Consider the following 19,691-nt stretch of genomic DNA (forward strand, 5'->3'; position numbering starts at 1 on the left):
TGAAAACTTATGGAAAATAAGGTGCAAGTTGGGTGTTGCTGCTGCCCTTAATTTCTACTGTTGTTTCATGATCTTTTTAAATGTCCTTTCTGTGTTGTTTTTTCTTTCCACAATTGTAATTCACTTTTCCTTTTGCATTAAACTTTCTTTAAAAGCTCACAGTAGAAAATCTTTATGATTTTTCTAGAGCTCTTCACATTATCTAGAATGATCCAACTTAATTAATAAAGCCCAGAGCAAAAATAAATATTTGCACTTAGAGTTACCATGCTTATGATGACAGTGATGGTAGTAAGTTTTGTTTTGATGAACTATACTCCTGAGACCATCTTTATCACCATGAAGTCTACAGCCTGTGTTTTGTTCTTGTGGGTGTTTTTTAATTTAAAATGAAAGCTTTCATTCTGCAGATTCTGAATATAGAACTCCAATGTATCAAGCAGGCTGCACACAGTAACAAGAGTGTTACAGTGTGAGCAAAAACTCCCAGCTTTGGCCCACACTGAACAACTCCTGAACCTTAACAGGGTCAGGCAGAGAATTGCTTGGATAGATATTTATATGTAAAAACATATACAATGTATTAAAAATACAGTAAAATACATAATTTATTAATATTTCTCTTTAAACCCAAGACATACACAACCAGCAAACCTGAGTGATTTTATTTCTCACACAAAACCAAGAGAAAGATTTTGTCTAAGTGGTTTAATGGTAACACTACAATTTTCATACTACATACAAAATTTATCCTAGATAGTTTTACATACTTTGATTAATTAACAGTTTGTATTAGTGATGCCTTAAGGTTTAGCTTTCATATTTTCCAGATTCTGTACTGCATTAGTAAATAACTCTGAACTTCATATAAAGTGTTAGCAAGTTCTCTTCACAGTTTCGTTAGACAAAACAATCCTTTTCCAGCCCAAGAACCAAGGACACCGTTGCAGCTTCAGGCCCAAAAAGTATAAACAACAGCGAATTAAGGAGAGCAATCTGAGAGGATGAGACTTCATAACCTGAAGCTGTAATTGGACAATTAACCCCAGTATGTAAATGGATCAAAACTTAGAAAAGTGTGATAACATGTGACCCATCATCCATCTTGGGTGGAGCCACACCTGGGCTCTTGTACTGCCCAAGGTGTATCCTTTGAAGGCCTTTTTATAAATACTCACTTTATTCCTTTAACACTGTCTAGCCTCTGTTTTAGGTAGCCTCTTAAGGCATCATCAGAGTTGCATAGGTAAAACTATGTAAGACAGATCATAGCAGATGGTAGATAATAAGTAAGTCCACATCTTTCTCTTTGATGTCCAATATTTCAATTCTACTGCTGAAGAGAAGCAATAAAATGCTGCATCTAGCATTAATGATGAGCTGGTGAATACATGAAAAGCAATGATAAACTACAGGCAAGTGTACAGTGTCACAAAGAAAAACGGAAACAAGACCTTATCTAATAGTACAAAATGTTAAGATTAAATTCAGCCAGAAAAACAGTCGTTGACTACTATGTATGGAGGCTTTAAATAGCATCCAAAAGTCTGTGTAGCTGGTGTTTATGGCTTAAATATATACAAAAGTTCTCCCTCCTTTTTTTACAAAACACTTTCTGGTTTATTTTATAGCATCAAGAATCATCATCTCTTGCAGTATCCTTAAATAGCATCCAGAAGTCTCTGTAGCTGGTGTTTATGGCTTAAATATATACAAAAGTTCTCCCTCCTTTTTTTACTAAACACTGTCTCTTTTTTTGTATAGCATTAAGAATCATCATCTCTTGCAGTATCACATACCATTTGGTAAACATAACAACTGAATCTCCTATTAGGCTTTTGTTCTATATGTAATACGAGGTCTTTGTCAAAGTAAACTTCGTGACTGTAAGTCTGAAATGAAAAAAAAAAAGGTTCAGATTGCAGTGTCTATTCCACAACTTGCTAATATCCATATCATTTTCCATGAGGAACAAAAAATATTTAACAGTGGTGAACTCCATGACCTGGCAGAAATTATGTGTGGATACACAGAGATTACTCTTCCAGATAAAGGACAGAATTTTATAACTTTGAGAGGTTTCTCATATCTCAATTTTAGGAATCTAAGTTCAGAGCATCCAATTTAAGATCACAAGATGACTGCCTATGCAGTCAATGATAAAAGAGGTGTAACAGTGCTGAAAATTTCAGACCATCTAAGTTGGATGTCCACCTAAACTTAGATTGTATGAACAGCCTATTCCATCTTCCCAAATATATATACAGTGAGGTCCATGCTTCATTTTATGTATGAGTACTTCAAGTTAAGCTAGGGAGACTCTCCACAAGTTGAAAAGTTAGTCTGACATAACTAGCCATGGAGTATTTAAGTTGATAAATACTTCAGAAATACATTAAAGACAACCCTTACCCCAACGTAAAAAAAACCCAAACAAATCAACCAACAACAAAAAAAACATTATTTCAAATAATGGAGATTTTCAGGTAAATTAACTACTGTCTGATGGAGTATTTAACATTTTTGAGTTGTAATTATTATTTTATGCAGATCTCATCCCTTTGCAACACTACTTATATATCTGCTGGGAATCTGAACAGAAGTGGTATGTGAATGAGTATCGGGAAGAGACAGTGGGAACAAAAGACAAGAATTTTCCTCACCACATCCCAGGACTCCTTTAATGGAATACTCTTAAGTAGAATCCCATGTTCATTGCAATGAAAGTCAAGGTGAGCTCTTCCATCAGCTCCTATCTGAGTAACTGCCACAGTGGATAATAAATCCAATTCATCTTCATAGTCCACAATTTTGAATGTCTTAGGAAAAACAAAACCTCAAGTTTACAAATCAAACACAAATTCACATTCCCCTCTACTTAAATTGCATAGCTATTTTTTCTTCATGTGAAAGCAGTATTGGGCAAATTCTAGTTCTTAAGTCTTCTCATCTGAAAGAAAACTTTGGGAGCCTGGTACCCAACAGGCATTTTCCGAAACAAGAGTTGTCAGGGTATTTCAGCAAAATTTCTTAAGCAGGAGAAAAGGAAGTGATGTTCTGAAAAATCCTAATGTGCAAGTACATGTATTTTATATGTAGCATATAAGAAACAGAAGTACTTCTAAAGTGGCCAAAGAAGTATATTTAGAGATGTTAATATGCAGTGTAGCTTTAAATCATCACTGGTTTTGAGGGAATGGGTACATTAGAGTAATTCCATGAATATCTGTATGTTCTGTTCAGATCTCTCTATTGCTCCACAGATTATATGTCAGTGAAGAGCTGACATCAAAATTTGAAGATTGTGAACAACCTTAATTGCCTTTATCTCACTGTGATATACTCTAAAATCAAGCCAGTCCTTTTCTTCCATAATATAAAAACATTTACTGGAATCACAAGTAAAGTGTAACAGCAGGAAAAAAATAGTGTGTAATTACTTTTATTATGGTTAAAAGAAAAAGTGAATAGAAATAAACTGCAGACCCTTAAGGGTTATACTGGACTGTGCTGTATTTTTGCCATAGTAAAATCTATTTCCTCAGAATAAAGAATAGTAGTGCCTGCCAGAAACTGATGAATTTTACCTGTTGTGCTTATGTCAATTACATAAGATCCAGCTCTAGACAGAGAACTAAAAAATATTTTTCATAACCTTTTAAGACTCCAGTGGTGTTTTCAATCTCAAGAAGCAGTTACTTAAAGGAAAAGTGTTAAATACCTTATCCTACAATCCAATCAAAGTAACTGGGAGAGAAAAATAAACTTTAGAGATACTATAAAAAAGAAAATAGGATCCTAAAGCAGTGGCAATGAAAAAGTTTCTTTCATTTCATAAAATACTTTATAAGAAATGTTCAAAGTAGATATTCAAATGGACAAAATAGTAATGGTTTGTCACATTAACATATCTTTTCTGTGCCATTGAAGTCACATGGAATTATGATATCATGGGGCATAAGATTAGATCTTGAAAAAAAGAAAAAATACAAAGCTCAAATGTTGACCAAGGAGAAAAGATGATAAACAGCATGTGAAGCAACTGGAAGAAGACAAAGAGAAGAGGAATAAAGAATTCAAGGATATACACAGGTAATGGTTACACCCACTGCACTTGAAACAAGAAGGGCTTTTGGCTAACTAAATACTAAAACAATCCATGAAGTGCTCTTACTACATCAGTTACCTCTTGTTCTGGGTCATCATCCAGCAAGGCAAAACGCTTCTTCACCACTCGACCAGAAGCTGTTACAGTAACATTGTTGTTCACCTTTGGAGAAACATAAAAAAAGTGTCTCTAGACTTCGGAGCAATGTAGTTTCTATCGATTTGACAATGTATCTGTTCCATGTATTTTGCTTTCTGACCTTGTTTTACTCTTAGCTATGCATAGCCCTGGTGCAGCTGTTTTCTCTATGAGTTCATTAACTTGGTGACTTCAGTTGAGATATTACTGCTGTTTACCCATATTCAGAGGTGTCCCACAGAGGTGGCAAAGGTTCTCAGCTACCATAATTTTTTGAACAGAAGTGACTAGAAATAATATGCTGGAATGAGAATTAAGACTGCTAAATCACCACTGATTTTTTTTCCTAAAATTTTATTTCCAGAAGATGGGAAAAGTAGCATCTTAAACCACCATGGCTGCTTCCATTGGGCTTCATTAACATGAGAAATATTTTAAAATAGGTTATCGGTGTCTTAGTAGAAGTCAAAAGGAATAAGCACAGCATAGGCACAATTAGAACTCATATTTCTTTCTTCTTACTGTAACAGAAGTTGCCTACCCAACTCTAAAAAAGCAGTATGGCAAATTATTAGATGACCTGGCGATTAGTTTTTTAATTCAATACAAGTTTTGTTCTTGAGTTTGTGAAGACTTTTAATATACAAACCTTTTTTTCCTGGAAAAGCATAAAAATTAGCATCACAAATTTGTACATTTTACAGTATTCAAACTACAAAAACTTACTTTTAGGTAAGATATAACCTTGTCTCCTGAATCAAAATGACAGTTCCAGGCACTACCTAGAATTTTTTTCACATGTGCTCTTTAACCTTTTTGACATTAGATTGTCTCTGTGATTCTATATCACAAAAGACTTCATGAAACAACTGAGGTTATTAAAGAGCTCAGTTCTACCACTAGTTTTAAATCATCCTCTCACACTTGATTCTACCTTTCTGCACTCTTCTGATCCACTGATGATTCAGTCCTGTTCTGCTCCAGTTCAGCAAAACAAGCAAGCAGAAAGTACTCACCTTTTCTGCCAGGTTATTCTGTTACTTTAGAGAACTGGTTTGGCTCACCAAGGGTTAGACAAATGCCAGACTTGGCACAGGAGAATGACAGGTGTGCATTGCCAGGAAATGGACAGACTTTTGGAGGCAATGTAGTGTCTTTGTTGTCTTATGAAGACTTACTCCTAAGTTATGAGAGACTTTAAACATTTCTAGCATTTGTACTATCAACTTACCTGAGCACCAGAGATGCACACAGTTATCACTTGGTGGTACCTTCATTTGAATGAAATCTGTCACCATCTTTTAAGTATGTTTTATATCCATGATACATGGTTACACTGCACACCTTAAAGAACACTGAAAACTAAAGAAAAGACTGAAGGTTTCAGAAATCTATCCTGAAAGTGTTACTGTTTCCAAAATTCTTTTCCATACTGCTTGAAGTCCAATAAAGACAGAGCATGTCTTTCAATAAACTTTGGATAAAGCCCATAAACCCCAGTGATTACTCAAATGTGCAAACCCCCTGTTTATAGCTCAAAATCACACATTGTGATCTCAGACACTAAACTCACACAGTTTTCTCTGTTGGCTACAATCGTAAAATCTTCTGCAATCTCCATCTGATCTGCATGATTTTTAACTTCCTTAAGCTTTAAGACTCTACAAAAGAAACAAATTACAAAGTAAGTCATGTTTTCTAATCTGCTTACTACAACATTTCTATATATTTTTTTAAAATCTAATACATTAAAACATGGTAAATAAATAAAATAGAAATAAATTATTTTTGTAATTTTTGTTTATCAGTGAAATTTTGACACAGTGGTCCTTGAGTATTTTTCATATCAAAATCTAAACTGTGGCCTCTAGTGCCCACATTCATCACACAGAAATCTGTACCTGTTTCTAGAAGAATGTTTGATTCCGACAAATTAATAGATTTTTTAGTTTCTATAGTTTGATGAGTGTTTGGGCCTGCAAATTGTCAGACTACTAAATTGATGCAGTTACGCAACTTCTCTCATGAAGCAAAGATTTGAGTAAAAAAGGCTCATACTTTATCAAATTTGGTCCCACGTGGATTATTCTACCTGACATATCTGGATGAAAATATATCCAGTCAGGTTCAAGTGAACAGCATTTCATATCCTGTATGCCATTTTTTGCCTGAAGAAGAAAAGGAAAGCTTAGAATATTAGTATTTTGAAAGTCTCACAGATCTAATTAAAGAGGAAATACTGAGCTCCTCACTATGTACCACTGTTTCAGTATTGCTCCTAAACATGACCAGAAAGGATGGCAGTGGAACAATAATAAAAACAACAACAATAATAATTTAAAAAATTAGTTCCAATTCTCAAGATATTCAGTGAAGTAGTTTTGAGATTTTTAATATGCAATAAGCAATAACCTTGTACCTTAGCTATATATTGTCCTATCTCTCATCAAACTAAGCAGAATGAAGATTTAACCTACACTGTGCAAACACTTCAACAATTCCAGCTATTTGAGTATCCAAGACACAGCATGTGCCAAGACATGCGATAAACATTAGCACAGAGTTTAACTTCAGCTTCAAACCTCAGGCTTAGCCTCTTTAGTGCAAATTATTTGTGGAGCATGTAAGCCTGGAATACCTTGTGATTTCAGCAATCAGATGCAAGCCAGTCAAAATATTGGGATTTTGGCAGTGGCTTTCTCTTATTAAATTTAGCTGATATCAATCATTTAAATTGCCAAATATATGAACCCACATAGAAAAAAAAAAAAAAAGATGAGGAAGGATTCTGCAAGTTCATTTGAATCAAAATTAATCCTCAGCTACAATTGTGAAACATCTGTTTTGAAAATAAGGAGGGAAATAATTGATCAGGCAAGCAAAGGAGATAAGGACATTTACAGATGAGACTTCTTTAGTCAAGAAACTCTTTAACAGGCTCAGAAGTTGCTTAAAATGCAGAATGATCTTCAGGTCAATTCCACATTCAAAATAAAAGCTGGGATGGAGAGCTTATACAAAATAGTATTCATATGATGAATAGTACATAAACAAAAATAATTAGGAACAGATTAAACTAACTAATAAAACCTTTCTAGAGAGAGAAGGAGATTAAAATGAACAATCAAATCTTTTTAGGGAGAGAAAGGTACAAGTCAAAGATAAACTACAAACATTAAGGACATTTATTCTGCAATATCATAAAATTAAAATAATTCTGTAGTCAGCATTTAGTAGGCTGACTAGTCAGAAGTGCATTAGGATGTTACCATGCAAGGGAAAAGGTAATGAGACTTAACTTTTAAGTCATGAATACAGTGCTCTGTAGCTCTGACTGCACTACTATTGTATTGGGATGAAGGAAATATGAGAGGCAGTATTGATTCAGAAGTATTTTACACATGATTCCATGGGACAGCTAATTTGATACTGGGGTGAGCCTGTGAAAGCACTACACCTGTAAACAAAGGTATTATAACCTACTCAGAGTAAGAGATGAAGACAAACATAATACACATTAATTTCAGAGAAGCTGCTTTCTGAATATATTACCAAAGCATTGTCTTTCAGAGAACAAATATGGAAGACTCCTTTATGTTTTTTCTTGTTGGGTGTGATGATATAATGCCAAGGGTAACCTCCAATTTGAAATGCATTCTCCAGAGAAGATGCTTCAAATAGCAAAGGTGGGGTATCTGCAAATATTCGGTAATGTTAACACCATTAGTAGCAGAACAGTCATAATTCATTCCATTGAGCCTTACAATTCTAAATTCCAATAAAGCTACTAATTCTTCTTTTGAATATTTGTAGAAATGCATTGACTATTAACTGTTTTCCAGTGCCAGCTATGCTACCTCACCCAGCATCCAGGTGCACATCTGCAGTTACCTCTTCTTCCCTCCCTCCCTTCAGAAGGACGGTTACTGCCTTCTCAGATCTTAATGCTGAATACTCTTCTAATACCTTTGACTTACAAGCAAAGATACAGCAAATAATTAAAATATTCCAGCTCATCTGATTGAGAAAGGATGCACACATGAACAGATCAAAGACCATATCAAGATGGTCACTATTTTCTTGAGGAAACCAGTGATAAATAAGTGGAAACAGCAAGCAGCAACCTCAAATAACAGAATTAATGCAGGAAGATAGAATATTCAGATCCTTTTGTGTAATACAACAAAATAGTGTGGACCACAATGGATGCAATCTGTAGCTGAATTCATAAAAATAAATCAAAATATAGAATTTTTTGCAATAAATGGCAAAAGGTATCTAGTTTTCCTTTCAGTTCAATTGGGATTACTGAGATGTACTAGGGCATTAGTACAAGTCTTCTTTTTACTAAATGAGAGGCATTTTTAATGAAATTAATTTTACGATTTCTGCCAACTAGCTAAATTAAAGGAATTTCTACAGCTGCTATAACTAAATCAATTTTAGACTGAAGATCAGGTCTTTCTAACAGGACAGAGAAAAGCTGGGGAAAAAACTGCCAAACGTGGAGAAAATGTACAATTACAAGGGGAATTTAAACAGGTAGAATACAAAACCCCAAACTGAATTAGTGCAAGGAGAACAAGGTTCTTATCTGGACTTTGAGTCCCAAAGGTCTTATCAAAATTTTGACTTGTTCTTATCTTGCTTTGTCTAGATAATTATCCTAATGCCAATGGTACTATCACATGACATCACATATTATGTTTATGGAGTGCTTCTCTCTTCCTTTGTTCATGTTTCCATCAATTTAGCCATTTAGATTGAATGGAATTAATTCACTGCCAATGGAAATGAAGTCTTTCCTAAGCTGGAAAGCGGCAGTGTCCCATTTGCCTTTTGGAGTGACACTTAGGAAATGGGAGATTCTGTGCAAGAGATAACAAACTATATGTTAAAACAAACTCATGCATCTGCCGGAAATGTAGAGAATGTTGAAGATGAAAGCATAAGCAAAGGACCTACTGATACTAAAATCCGTCAGAAAATGAAAAATGAGTTAAGAAAACCCGTGACATTTTACCCAAACAACTTTTAAAATAAAGTTTATATATCAAGGTCCCTCAAAAATTCTGGTAGATGGACTAAATGATACAATTTGATGTATCTCAATAGTGTATCAATACTGAGTAATAGAAGCTGCTTATAAAATATGCCTTTCCTTTTATGTTCATTTAGCAAAGATTTGCAAGATCATAGCCACCTAAACCACTGTGATAATGTGATTCTGCTGCCTCAGCTCCGTCATTCCCGCTTGTATGTCACTTGCTCTTGTTGCTTAACACCTCCTGTTTTATTGTTTGCAAGTCCTTTGCCAAGTCTTGCCAGTTTTCAATCTCCAGTTGAGCTTCTTTGTTCACTTACTTTAAACTCTGAAAACTTATCTAAACAAAGCTGTTCCTGGCAGCACGGACAAGTGTTCTACATGCAAATAAAACCAAAGAAATAACAACAGGAAGATGTTTTTACAAAGTATCCTTCTCTTGGTTTTTTTTTTTTTTTTTTTCTGAAATTACTGCATCAGATAACAATAAATCAAACTACAGTTTTAAGTTCTGGGCCGTTCAGAAAATCATACACTATGACCAAAATCAATTCCTCACCAGTTAAGAGCTGTAGCATAGTACATCTTAGACTGTAAGTTTTGATCTCTATACATTTCCTTTTGGGTACCTCACACCATAAAAACAGTACTGTAATAATGCTCATCCCTTCATGCAATTTCTGTAGGGAGGCTAGGACTTAAGTAAGAAAGAAGACTACACACAGTTAAATTATAGTAAATACAAGCCTGCACTCTGAACCTGCTAAGATCTTGCCCACTGAAGCATTTGCCCATCTATTCTTGAAAGAAAACAACTCAAAAGCCACAGGAATGAAACTATTTGCAAAAAGCAAGCACAAAAAATGTATGTCATGGGTTCAAAACTTCCTAACCACGAATTCCTGAATATGATTAAAGATCAAAAAGTACACTAGTTTTAAATCTCAAAACAAAAAACTACAATGATCTATAAGCCATGAGATCAAATCTTCCTATTAAAGTTCCCACAGCAGGTTTTCCACAGGTCCCTAACATTAAATGGTGGTTTCACAGATTGAGATGGAGAGAAAAATGGGGGAAGATTTCCCTTTGCAAAAGCTGAGACATCAAATATAGCAGCCTGTTGCTTTGTTTTGATAAAAAATTGCATTATAATGTCACTATATAAGTCTGTATTTTATCTTTGTGTACTCCCTCATTTTTATATAAATCTGGATTGATAAATCTGGATCTCTTGTTATCTGACACTCTAAAAAAAAAAAAAGACATTTTTTATGTGGACAATCACCTGAAAAAAACATTTAATACAGAAACATTCAAAATTAAATAAATAAATGCATGAATTCTTTGATATTTGTGAAAGCTTTTTTTTTTTTTGCCTCAAGTGTAGGCTTGTGAGAATGTATTTTTAAAGCAAGAAAAGAAATTTCAAAAGAAGTCTCAGGCTTTGGTCATTCATTAAGATTCTTAGCACAAATTCTCAAGGGCACCAACAGAAGTCACTGTTTGCTTTTAGAGAAAAAAGTCATTACATAATGCAGAACATTTATAAATTAATGATTTGAGGCATTAGAATTGTTTTTAGTAATTTGTTCTCTTCTCAGGAATTCATTTTACTGAAATCGGCACATTTCTGACATCTCAGAATATCAAAATGCAAGTCAGACAAACTGTATTCAGTCTCTTTGAATTTCCTCTGCAAGTTAATGTTCTCACATCTTTTGCTTACATACCATATTCTGTTTCTGGGTGCTACTAACAGATATCCTAGTCCTTCCTCTTTCTCAAGAGCAATTGCATCTCAGAAATAAAGAACGAGGTTTCCATTTAATGCATTGATTATAAAGTTTTTCAGATAGCTTAGTTGCTCTAACAGTTTTCTTGGTGTGTCCTATATAATTATTACTGTAATTAGAAGTAAAGCAAAGTGCATTTTACTACAATGTAAATCCAGAAATACAGCTACAGCACAATATGAGCACAGTAGTTTTAATATTTTTTCTTAGTGTGAAATAAGCCACAATCAATCCATAAAAGCCACAGTCAAGCCAATATAAAGACCATAATTACCTGTTATTTTAATGTTACATGGAAGACCAAATGGATACTTTCCTACAACTCCCACCTGACCATTCCAGTTGAATTCTTGTCCCAGATCAAATGGTTGTTCCATGAACTAAAATAACACAGAACAATTTAGCTTTACAGATAAATATTTACTTGCTGATTAGTTTTACTCTCTGTTACTACTGCATTCTTTGTCTTGTTAAATACTGCTTGAGGTCTTATTTTTGAATTAATGTTTGATTTTTGATTGGAAGGATATAAACTCTTATGTCTAACTGCAGTTCTGTTTGAGATCAAATTTCCCCATGCCCACCAGTTTCTGGCCTTAACAATCATCTCTAACTACAGACTAGGTGTGTAGAGAGAAGCACATCTGGTGTAACATTTACACAACTCCCCAGAAGAGCCTGTCTGACCCTGTATCTCTTATGTTTTGCCACCTGTAACTGTTGCGAGTAATTTTTCTGATAGTGTGTCCATTTTTATCTTCTGACTGTAAATAGATCTAGGCAGGAACCTACATACCCCGTGTACTTACACAGAGTACATGAATATTTATGACTTGTTACCCAAAAATAGTATAGACTGTATGAAAACTTTTTATTTCATTACCTGTTCCAAAATGGCCTTGAAGTTATAGAGTCTGACCAGACCCATGCTATACATTACAATCAGGATTCCATTGGAAACAGCAACATCTGTCACACTATTACCAAAAATCTGGAATAAAATGAAGCAAAACATATTCTATTTGAGAAGAAATAATTGAGAGAAAACACAAATAACTGACATTATGTCCTTAATTTTGCATTAACTTTTTTTTTTCATTGACCAAACCCTATGATCAGTGTTTAAGTTCCAAGTTTTCTGTAACTCATCTGTTCTGCTGAGTTTCTTTAATCCATGACACTGCAGTAACACCTGATGTTACATTAGTCATATTCTGCAAGCAGATTCATGCTCTAATCAGTTCTCAGTATATCTTCATATCATGCTACCCAGTTATTATCATACATGAGTAGATTATATTATTCAGCATCCCACGTTAGCAAAACTAGCAACTTGATCTAAAAGTCCTGATTTCAGATCTTCTGTTCTTTTTTCATCCCCAGTGTAAAATACTAGTCTAATCACAACTCAATGACTGCATACAGCTGTACTAAAACTACATTAGCCAGCTGTCACAGAGTACAGGGTTCTCTCTGAATCCAAATTAAATATATACATGAGCAGTTGTCGTATCTTTTTAAATAATTATGCACTATTAATTTGTGCCACTGCTTAACACATCACTGAGCTAACCCCACAAATTAATTCTTAATATTTAATTAATATCAACATGTCAAGTTGATAGGGAGATATGCTTGAAAATGTAGTTTTCTTTTATCTGACTATGTGAAAAAGCAATTAAACCAGTTAAAATAGGCTTAAAAGCAATAAAAAAACTAAAGAAGCCCAGAAACTGTAAGACACCTACATCTTAACACTACCAGCGATTTTCTGATCTGTTTGGTTCTCCCAAGACTTTGCCTTTTATTTAGTTTTATGGCTCTTTCTTGATACATTTGCTAGCTTAGGTCTCAGTGTCTTTTAGAGACAAACTCTAATAATCTTCCAACCCTAAAGTCTCCTTTGTATCCTTGAGACCTCAGCCACTCTGAACTCACAATGTATTGTGGTATACCATCTCAGTAAAGCTGATGCATGAGGTGCATTCTGCAGCCTTAGGCAGTAACACTAACCCCAACTCCAATCTAACAGTTACATTCCACTGATCTGTGTCAGGTCTGGCACTGCCTTTACTGCTTGCATCTCCTCCTGCTCGGTGTATTCTCACATCCCAAATGCTGCCTTGTCCATTACAGTTTTAACAATTTCTCTAATGAGTACTCGGTATGGACCCAGCTGAAGAAGTGCTCTGTCACGCACGTTCTGCCTACTATGACCATGATGAATCTGGCATGCCATTCCTAACCAGATTGAGAATACCTTTGGTACTGGTAATGTTTTTTCCAGTCCTAAATACTAATTTTGAACAGAACAATACACAGTACCCCCAAGCTTTCATGGGCCCAAATGAAAAAGTTTAAACCCTTGCCTTCACTTGCCAGGTCCAATTTCAATTACAGCCTCAACCCAACCTAGCACCAGCTAAAACTCCAGCTTGTAACTCTGGACCCTAAAAGACACAGTTTCCATGTTTGTACTGTTTCATGTTTCCATATACAGACATAGTTTCCATGTTTGTACTGTTTCATGTGTAAGTTGTATCCAGAGCCTTAAAACAGAACAGTAAAAATTACAATGTGGCTCAAAGTTTCTTTCTAAGTATATACATTTACTTATAGGTCAGAAACTGAACTCAGATTGTTTGTTCTTGACTGATAAATCAAGACATATTTACTTTTGTCATTCAGTAACAGTGATAATAAAAGTGTGAAATATTTGTAATTGCATATAGAATTCACAGACTATTACTAGGACTGGGTCAGAGGCACATCTGTCTTCAAGGAGGTGAAAGAAAGTGTACAAACACTTTAGTGTTCCCTAATTCTCATGATTGCTCTAAGAAAAGGCTAAAATCCTGCTGCATGTCAAAGAGTAACCCAGTAAGAGAATCCATTTGTATCTTCTCTTCTGGTCATTAGAATTAAGAGTATTTGCCTCAATGCCCCTATCAGACACAAAAACACTGCTGCTAAATAATGTTTCAATTGCTTTTACAAGCTTTAAGTATGACTTCTGAAATTCTGAAATAAGTGTCCAAACTACAGCTATCACAGAACTACATGATAGATTACATATTATTAAAGAAATTAACTTACCTTTTTGTTTATTTCCAGCATTCCAATGAATGAAAGAGGCAAAACTTGGAATACAGCAAGATAAAACAATACAGTCTGTTGGATTCCTGCCTGGGAAGGAACAGTACTGAATATAGTTACTAAAGGTAAGACATCTTTATCTTCTTCCATAATAATCAAGTATAATGTCCCCATCTTTATGCTTGTCTTTTTTTTTTTGGATCAATGCTGTAAAAATGAGTTTTTCAACACATTTACCTGCCGTGCTGCTGCAGGGAGCTTATTCTGAGCTGACTTTACAATCATTACCTCTTGAGGAGTATCCCAGCTCAGATACCTGTTTGTGAGAAGAAAGGCCTGTCTTAATCACTTAAAAACCATTTATTAATATATTACTTCACATAAAATATAATCAACTATAACAAAGCAGATGAAATATGGCTACCCTATGGAGAAGAACTTTTGCAAATTAAAAACAGCTCAGACTTCCAACATATTGTTTGTATGTTTGATCAGGTTTGCTTTTCAGCTCTTAAAGTCCTCTCCTGGTATGCTGCCATTGCAATACTAAAGGCTGTAAAGTTATCAGAGAAAAGCAAATAAATAGTAGGCTGGGTTTTGTGGAACTTGATACCAAATTTGACACCATAATACTAAAGTAAATGAAATTCTTCTACAAGTAAGTGCATGCAGGAACAGTACTCCAGGTAATGCTCTAGATTAACAAGCCTGTTGTCAGCCATGGGTAGTACTAAAATAACACGATTCCCCTTCTCCTTTATAGTACTAATCAGTGTTAATTATGTTAAGCTCTCCTTCTCCACTATAAACTACTGACTGTTAATGATATAAAGCCTAGTTGTTGTTTAATACCTGAAGAATTTGCAACAGGAACCAGCAAGATACACTTTTTCCAGTACTTCTCCACTATCAGCAGACAGACGCAGAAGCCAGTTCTGCACTGTCAGGACTATCAGGGAAGCTTTATAATCTGATGGACTCGGTAGCATTTCCCCCTACATAAAAAAAAGGCTATTAGAAAAAAGTTTGTATCAGGAGGATACAAAACATTTTGACACAGTCAGAAGAACACAAAAGTAAATACACATTCCTCAAAAACCAAAGGAGGAAAGCTGCCTGCTAATCAAATCAGTATCTCTAAGCTCATGTCTATGACAAATAATTACCTACGACATAAATAATTGCTGTCACACTTTTTGCAAGACAGTTAACTTTTCTAGAAAAGGAACCCTTTAAAAAATCTTTGCCTTGTAAAAATTAACTTTTTATTGATCTAACTGATACCAATCTTGAAGAGAAAATTGTTTAAGTATTTCAAAAGACATTCAGTGATAGCTCAACAGTAACTGCTACAAATGGTATTTACACTGCTTTAGTTTTAGGCACCTCAAGGATAGGGCTAATATTTCTAAGCTCTGTTGACACTGGGTGAAGGAGAGAATTATGTAATTATCAGGTAGAAACAGTAGAGCAGTTTTTCAGCAGGGTTGCTTCAATGGGCCTCCAGTGTATCTGCTTTTTGGTTTTTTTAATGTCAACACATCTGAAGAAAACTAAAACTCCCAGCTACTGTCCTTGCTGATAAAAAAATAAAGAAAAGTACAAGTAGAATTTATTTTAAGGAATTAAGAATTCATTGCATAAGAATAGGAGCACTGGTTTTAAAGTCTTCCACTAAAGCTTATGAAAGAAACATTTGAATGCATTATTGAGAAATTCAGAGAAGTATACCTCTAAATGTTCAGTTAATATAAATATGGCACATGTTGCAAACCCTTAATGACCTAACTGTATAAAAACATTGAGAAAATAGTTTGGAAAGAAAAAGCACTCCATTCTTAATGTTTCATCAAAATATATTAATTTAGTATTTTGCACAAAAATGTTCTAGTAAAAAGTAATCTTACCAGTGGGCATTCCAATAATAAAGCATCTTCTATTTTTTCAGACTTGGCACACTTTGACTTTTGATAAATTAGTCTTGGCTGTTGTGCAATGCTAGAGGAAAATGATTGCTAATTATTAGTCTGTTTTATAGACTACTTTCTATCAACAAGTCATTTCATACAGTTTTATAAATCCTGCCTTCTCCTTAGGCAGGTCAGAAACCTAAACATCTTATTTTTACTTTGTAAACATACCTGAAATTGCTCTCAAAATAAGGCCTAATAAATAATAGTTAATATAATGTAATATTTGAAAGCTAATCTTCTCTAAATCTTTTGGTATGGTTGCTTTTTTTGTTTTTAGTTTCAGGTTTACTTTTAGTTTTGGGTTGTTTTTTTTTAAGTAACAAACTTAATAGTAACATTCCTGCTCTAGTGATATACATTAAGAAGAAAGCTAAATATTTCAAAAACTAATGATCATCCTGGAACCTTCCCCTCAGGTTCTTCCAATGCTGGCTTTTACAACAAAGGCATGGCATCATGTTCAGATATTTAAAAAAACCCTCTACTAATTAAAATTTATGCCGTTTGGGTTTTGCCTTTTTCCCTTTCATATATTCCCTGTATTCTTCATACATATATTTGTAACTCTGTCACCTATTGTATTAGTAGCTAGATTTCCCAGTACTTTTCCATGGCCATTCCCTAGGCAGAAAGACAAAACAAATTCCAGAGCTCCAAGCCCTGGGAGGTACGAGGCCCCAGTGCTATCTTGGTTCTACCTGGGAACCAAGGCTGAGAACAACTCTTCAAGATACATTTTCATGGATAAAGTACAACTAGTGCTGAAGGGGCTCCAGAGCAGGGGCTTGACCTGGGGGGTGGAATTACATCACCACTTGTCCTCCTAACTGGAGCTTTTTATCGATTATGCTAATATCCTAAAACCTATAAATGTGTACTCATCCCTGTAAGGGTGGGCTTTTGTGGACATCTTTCCATAACTGCCTCTGAAGGCCTTCATTGAAGATCCCTTTTATATTACCTCCTTACTAAAATTATCTTGAGTTTCATTTCCAGGTTGCGATAAAGGCAACAAAATAAAAGCTTTGTACTGTGCACAATAGTTTTGTCCTCTGGGAGAGGATGAGACAAAGAAAAACCTGAAAGATGTTAGACAGGTTAACCCAGTACTGAAAACATCCAGACAATGTAGGAATAAAAGCAGATTTAGATCTCAACTGTGGGTGACAGATTAACTTAACTGACTCTCAGTGTCATATGATACATAAAATACAAACTAGTCTGTCAGGGTAAACCACTGTCTCAAAACTGCTCTGTCCCCAACTTCCTCAGCAATGCAGTTCTCCAAGTCCATGCTACTTCCCTCACAGTAGGGACAGGCAAGGACAAGGGCTGGTGCACACAGATTTCCTGTCCTCTACCTTACCAGGTGCTGCCTCCTAACCTGTGTCTCTGCAACTGATCATGGAACAGAATATATTAGATCAGAGAATTGATCTCCAAAATACATTTGCAAAAATTAGCACGTACTGCAAGCTGTACTTTTACATGAAAAATAATTTACTTATTTTATACAGAATTCACATAGTACTGAACTTGTTACATAGGCTGATTCTGTGACACACTCTTTAGCACAGTGCTAGTTGCCAGACTACAAAGAACTACTGTTCATTTGGCTTTTTAGTGCAAGACTAGAAAATTGTGTTAATCTTCCATTCCTGCTCTGAAAGCTGAGGTTATACTGCACCAGAAAGATCAGGCTTTCTTTTACCAAAGTAGGTGTCACATTAAAATACAACAGCATCTAAATGTAATTCAGAGATTGTAAACCAAAGATTTATCACCTGCTTATTTTTTGTTGCCAAGTAAACTCCATTTAATTCACAGCAGCTATGAGTAAAGTTAGCAATATAACACAGAATCAGTCTCAAATCTAAGTCAGTACCTCATAATTGCAAATTTATTACCTGGTAATACAGCATTGGTAATTGTCCATGTAAATTCTTCCTCTTTCATATGCAATAGGAGATGCAGAATGAGTTGTCCAAACATTCTTGAATTTAGTACTTTCCTGAAACACAATAATTTTAACAGTGATGGCTGTTTCTAACAAACTTTGCTTCTGAAAATATTTTATTTGGCTCCTGCAGCTTAATACCTTACTTTAATTAAAACTCTACTACTGAATACACAAGAAAGAATATTACTTGGTTTTTAGAAATAAAATTAACAGACCTTTTATAAGAAAATTTGTCTTTTTTAAAGACCAAATTAAAGTATTTTTAATTAGCTATTATGGACAGCTATTCCTTACAGCAGGGGTAAGGAATATTTTGTCATTATCTTACCTATATTAAAACTGGCAACTAAACTTCCATAATGACTTTTGAAGTCAAGGACTAAACTCCCCAGATTAATTATGCAGAGAATTCTTTTATATGTAATTAGTTTGATTTATTGAACACTTAATTCCATTCTGCTGGTGGTGTTTGGTGTGAAAGGTAGAAAAATCTATTTACCGTTATTTGCAATAAGCACCCAAAACGTTAATGAAATAAACTGCTCACATTAAAGTTTCTTGCATGCATTTGAGATATCAGGAGCTCTATGCCATTAAAAAGGTTCCAGTCTTACAAAACAGAAGTGTAAGTCAAACGTACTTATTTTTATTTCAGTAAACATTGCATGCCTATTGATCTAGTTATATAAGCAGACACTTCAGCTGTATAAATGCAATTTCAATGAAACTGAATCTATGTTTATTACAATAAATGTATTTTTAATATAACTGCCAATTCACTTCCACATTCTTTTTTAATGTATTTCCATCAACTACTGTATGGGAACAGTAATTGTTTTGACTAAAAAAAAGAAAAAAATAGTTCACTTTAATTCCTATTTTTTCTGTAACATCAGTTTCACTGAGAACTGGGGTTATATTTACCTGAAAATCTCTGCCAATTATCTTATTATGCGAACTCCTTTCAAATTCAACATGAAGCACTAAGAATTTAAGATTGGTATTAAATATGAAGCCACCTTAGGGAAATAGGTGATATAAAATCTCATAAAAGCTTATTTCTAACACAATTATTAGATACACAAGTGCCTTTGCAGTTTTTGCCCAGCACAATCTTCTCTACATTTCTAGGTCTGAACCTTGTGAAATAATTTTAACTTCATCAAAACTGCACCTTTTTTCTCCCCAGACTTGTTCTCCAGCGTGACCGGGACCTCTCGAACACCCGGGCTGAGTGGACACTCAGTCCCCCGGCTGAAAGCCCGAACCCGCGGGGCTGCAGCCAGCGCCGAAAGGCAGCCGATTACCTGACACATGATCCTTCGGAGGAGTCCCAGGTTCTTCCTGTGGGCGACACCAGCATCTCTGGCGTAGAAGCCGTGGGCCCTGCGGGTGAGGAGGCGGCACACGTTGTGCACGCCGCACGCCCGGAGAGCGGCCCTGCCCCCGCCGGCGGCCGCCTGCGGGCATATTCTCGGCCCGCGGGGCGGGATCGCCTTTCTCCCCCGCTCCAGGCTCGCTCTCGGCAGGGCGTGCAGCCTTGCAGGCCTAGGCCCGGGCCGGGTTTATCTCAAAC

General features: G+C 35.2%; 1 protein-coding gene across 1 annotated transcript; it reads right to left on the reverse strand.

Moving 5' to 3' along the window:
- Nucleotides 1-590: 590 nt before the first annotated feature.
- On the reverse strand, nucleotides 591-19,671 carry DCAF17 (DDB1 and CUL4 associated factor 17; the record flags this gene model as incomplete). Its single annotated transcript, XM_053983151.1, has 14 exons — nucleotides 591-1,892; nucleotides 2,664-2,819; nucleotides 4,187-4,270; nucleotides 5,820-5,907; nucleotides 6,305-6,414; nucleotides 7,799-7,941; nucleotides 11,361-11,466; nucleotides 11,970-12,077; nucleotides 14,183-14,272; nucleotides 14,420-14,498; nucleotides 15,035-15,177; nucleotides 16,090-16,180; nucleotides 18,063-18,166; nucleotides 19,423-19,671. Coding segments are annotated over 14 exons (1,677 nt in total), but the record flags the coding sequence as incomplete, so codon positions are not given.
- Between the last annotated feature and the right edge of the window lie 20 nt (nucleotides 19,672-19,691).

Source organism: Vidua macroura, chromosome 7 (assembly GCF_024509145.1).
Source record: "Vidua macroura isolate BioBank_ID:100142 chromosome 7, ASM2450914v1, whole genome shotgun sequence".
Lineage (NCBI taxonomy): Eukaryota > Metazoa > Chordata > Aves > Passeriformes > Viduidae > Vidua > Vidua macroura.